The 4,380-nt window shown below is 42.0% G+C and overlaps 1 protein-coding gene across 1 annotated transcript in view; it reads right to left on the reverse strand.

Moving 5' to 3' along the window:
- LOC118335040 (ribosomal protein S6 kinase alpha-3-like) overlaps positions 1 to 4,380 on the reverse strand; it is a gene marked incomplete at its 5' end in the record, with an annotated part of 15,311 nt that overhangs the window by 7,304 nt on the left and 3,627 nt on the right. Inside the window, 5 exon segments of the mRNA XM_035671253.1 lie at positions 44 to 108; positions 861 to 949; positions 1,570 to 1,640; positions 3,742 to 3,884; positions 4,271 to 4,308. Of these exon segments, the coding sequence (XP_035527146.1) occupies positions 44 to 108; positions 861 to 949; positions 1,570 to 1,640; positions 3,742 to 3,884; positions 4,271 to 4,308 (406 nt within the window).

A 4,380-nucleotide genomic window follows, 5' to 3' on the forward strand; every position in this document is an offset into this window, starting at 1 on the left:
AATGTTAATATTATATTCAAAGTTCATTAAATTAGACACTGACATTCCAGTCGATGGTGCTGAAGAACTGATGCCTCTTGATCTCCTCCACGCCGTCTGGTCCAGCTCCTACAAATAAACACAACATCACTGTTTGATCCCCTCAGATAGTGAACGACCTCACAAATATATAGTTTCATTGTTAAATATCAAACAAACAGGAGGAAATAGTGCATTTGTTGGGGACTATTTTCAGTCGCAGATGAATCTACAGTTTGGTAGGTTTGGTTTCAACAGCCCAAAATACTTTAGGTTGAAACTTTTCCTTCAGCCAGTACAGACTCAGTAGGGTTCTTTGGTTTCAGCTGTTTGTGATGACTATAAATCAGATGAGGGGACCCTGACTCATCTTTTCTGGGCTCTCCCTAAAAATAAATAAAATACTGAACATACTAAGTATAATCATTTGGAAACCAATTGACCCGAACTGTGTACTTGCTGTTTTAGGTTTGAGTCAATGTGTTTGTATTGTAATGTCTATTCTGACAAATACCCCAAATACAACTAATACTGAAAACTAATAAGAAACATTTTTAAACAATAAAAATTAAACTTTTTGGAAACTAAACTGAAAATAAAAGCCAAATAAAACACAAAGCTAGAATAACAGCAGGATGGAAGCGGCTCAATATTATGGTTTCTGATCTCTGTTTGGAAGAGATTTGGGTACTTCCCATCTGACTCATACTGACTCTTCTGCAAATAAGTAGTGCATGTTGATTTATGCGCCCCTCAAGTTCAGCTTGATTTAATATATTGAAATTTTTTTAAATTAAACTCTACTCTATTGTACAACGTGTGGATGTTTCTGGATTGTTTACCTAATCTGTTGCCGGGGTTGCGTTTGAAAAGGTTCCTGAGGAGACTCTGAGCTTCCGAACTCAAAAACTGCGGCATTCCCAACTTGGCCCTGCGAAAAAGACAAAGAGCGTTGGTATAAATGTTTTTTTTAAGCAGACAGAATACCTGCAGTGTTATCAACCGTCCATATTGTATATCCAATCTGAAAGTATCTGAAAGACTAGACGACAATATGCTACACACACACACACACACACACACACACACAGGAAACACACTCAGCAGTCTGCAGAGAGTCCACTCAGCATTTCTCTACAGACGGACTGAGAATGAAAGCGAGACGACGGAGGAAGCAGGACGGGTTAATACTTCCTTTGGATTGTTTTTCTTTTCTCCGGCATGATTCTCTCTTTCACCTCTCACCCCTCCCTTTCTCCTCCAACCTAATCTTCTCTCACCGTCTCCTCCCTCACTGTTACAAATTTGCTATCAGAGCACTCGAGTCCCATTGCTTTTATCTCTGCTCGTCTTCCTCCTGAGTGCTGCACTTTATCTCCTCTAAAATAAATCCTTCCACTTTCTCCTGGGCTGCCGGGAGGGAGGGGAGTCTCACACTGTCTCTCTCGTACTGTCTCTCCCTCCGTCTCTTCTCAGATGTACAGTAAGCTGTAATAAAAGCTGTTAGGTGGTGATTGGATAGGAGCGCACCGACAGTATAAAGTGTCTTACTTGAGGATCATGGTCATCGTCTCTTTCCGGTCTTTGCCTTGAAACGGCAGCGTTCCCGTCAGCATCTCAAACTGAGAGGAAGAACAGAACATGTCCACGGTCAGAACTTGTTGTTGTTTCTTGTTGTTTTGTTGCTATGTTAAAGGTCCAGTGTGTAACATTTAGGAGGAGCTATTGGCACAAATGGAATATAACATTCATAGGAATGTTTTCTTTAGTGTATAATAAGATTAGTTGTGTTCTTGTTCCCTTACAATGAGACATTTCTGGGGACAACAGGGACATTTGTGTTTTTGCAAGCGTTTCGCGGCCACCGTAGTTTCTCCTTCAAGCTTCAAAGCAGAGGGTGAAACGAGGAAGTCCTACACACTGGACCTTTAACTGTGACACATACAAGCAATGTTCAAACTTTACTCTGGGTCTCGGACGGAGCCCACTCACTCACTCACGAAAGTTTGTTTTATTCTGAAAGTTAAAGTGAGTATGGTGACCTCAAGAATCTTTATTAAAGTGAATTAGTGATGAATCAACCTTCGACCAACGAATCATACATCAATAACAGCCTAAATTTACACCTGATCCACAATGATGAAGATATAGAAATGCGTGGCAAAAATAGCATATTGTCAGTAATTAAGGGAGCTCGTGTCTTATTAAGAGCAACCTGTCGCTCGCACCCTGCATACAAAGGTCTGAGTTCACCTCTGTTTTGGTGCTATACAAATAAAACTGAACTGAATTGAAAGTCCTCCTGCACACTGTCTCCTCCTGAAGGCCGCCTCACGCTGTGTGATTTCAAACGGACCACGATGACAGTTGTAAACCGGGAGATTAATGCGGTGAAATGTTTTGGTCAGCTTTGGATTTCGACACTGGAGGCAGAAATTTAGGATCAAATTCTGATAACGTGACTGCTGCTGTGTATACAAACATTCATCTGCACAGTGTGTGACGAGCACTGGACCTGCGAGAACCTGATATCGCACAGTGTCCACAGGAAGTCGCCACAGCTCAGTGGTCAGCGCACTAGCTACTGCAGCATGTGAAGCATTATCAGAGTTTCATCAGTTTAGATTAACTGAGCTGATTGTTTTCAGGCTCCAGACCCAAACTAAAACTAAAGGAGTTCACGCTGTCTCCAAAACCAACATATGGAAACAATTCTTCAAAGTGTCGGCGAACAAAGCAAAGCCAAAGCACATTTTAATTAAGACATCATCTGCATGAATCTAATCCTCTAGTGAGCGGCGGTGGCAGAGGCAGATGTGAAGGCTCGAGTGTGAGATGAAACCGTGAAGACAAGAAAGTGTGAACTTTGACAGAGGTGTCAGAAACATGAATAATGATGTCTGTTTTTACAATAAATAATGTTTCATATTACAAACGTTTGAATTCTGTGACATTCAGCCGTCACAACGTACATTTTCAGATGAGTGACTTTATTTGTTCCATTAAATTCCGCTTTTCCACCGCATGGTACAGATTGACTCGACTCTACTACTTTTGTTTTGGTTCCACCTCAATCGAGGGTTCAATTGAGTTGAGCTGATGATAAAATGTGAAGTGAAAACACTGCAGACGGTCACCGGACATCCTGCACAAACAGAGCATTTCTAAATAGTCAAGCTTTCACCAACAGTGATTAGGGATATCGAATACTGATAAGAGTACTTAATAACACCGTTACAGTTCTAACAGCTCAGATGTTCCATGTTTTAGATGTTAAAAAGTTGCTCAAAAATTGCCTCTCCTCTACACACCTGTTCGACTGACGGCATTTTTGTCACTGTGGTCTATTGATCAAGAACGCCATCCCTTCGTATCCTCTGTTGTGAGAGTAGCAGCTCCTGTGTTTGTGGGTGTACTTAGTGTGTGGAAGAGACAAATCTAAATGTAATAAATGATGATGTATCATTATAGATTAATCTTCCCAGCAGCATAAAGGAATCTAAATGAGCTCCCCATCTACCAGCGTTTAACCTTGTGATCAGATCAGTGTTGTGGCGAGATTACAGAGTGGTGACTATAGCCCGAGAGAGGCAGCTGCATGCTGAATATCGGATCCAATTATCGGCCTTGTTCCTAACTGCGATTATTTAACAGCAGGGAGCTCTGTGGCGTCATTCCCGTGAACCAGCAGTGTGATCAAACAAACAAACCGCCTCCTCTCACCATCAGCACGCCGTACGACCACCAGTCGGCGCTGTGCGTGTGTCCTCGCCTGTTCACCACCTCCGGAGCCATGTACTCCACCGTCCCACAGAAGGAGTAGGCCTTGTTCTCGTGGTCTATCGACTCCTTACTGAGGCCAAAGTCTGAACACACAGGTGATAAAAGGCTTATCAGACTTTACAGCAGCTTGAGACAAAGGCCACATAATGGAGTCTCACACAGGTACTTCTACCTGTGTACTTGTGTGTACTGTGTACTGTGTGTGTACTGTGTGTGTATCTGTGTACTGTGTTTGTACTGTGTGTACTGTGTGTGTTATGTTTCTGTTAGCTAGGTGCTACAGATGTAAAATTTAACATGAAATGAATAAAATAAAGAACACGTGTAGACGAGTAAACGTGTAAAAGACTCACACAAGTGACGTAGTTTTGTCTCGTTTCAATGTCACGCAGCAGTCCAGATGAAAACACACCCACACATATATACACAGAAACACACACATACAGAGAATAGGTGTAATATTACGCACCGGTCAGCTTGATGTGTCCCTCCTCATCCAGCAGGATGCTGAAATAACAGAAATGGGTTTTTTTTTATATTCTGAAGGAAATAAGGTCTGTAGGCTGTGTGTGTGTGTGT

Source organism: Morone saxatilis, unplaced genomic scaffold, assembly GCF_004916995.1.
Source record: "Morone saxatilis isolate NCDOM2014 unplaced genomic scaffold, NCSU_SB_2.0 Contig0, whole genome shotgun sequence".
NCBI lineage: Eukaryota > Metazoa > Chordata > Actinopteri > Moronidae > Morone > Morone saxatilis.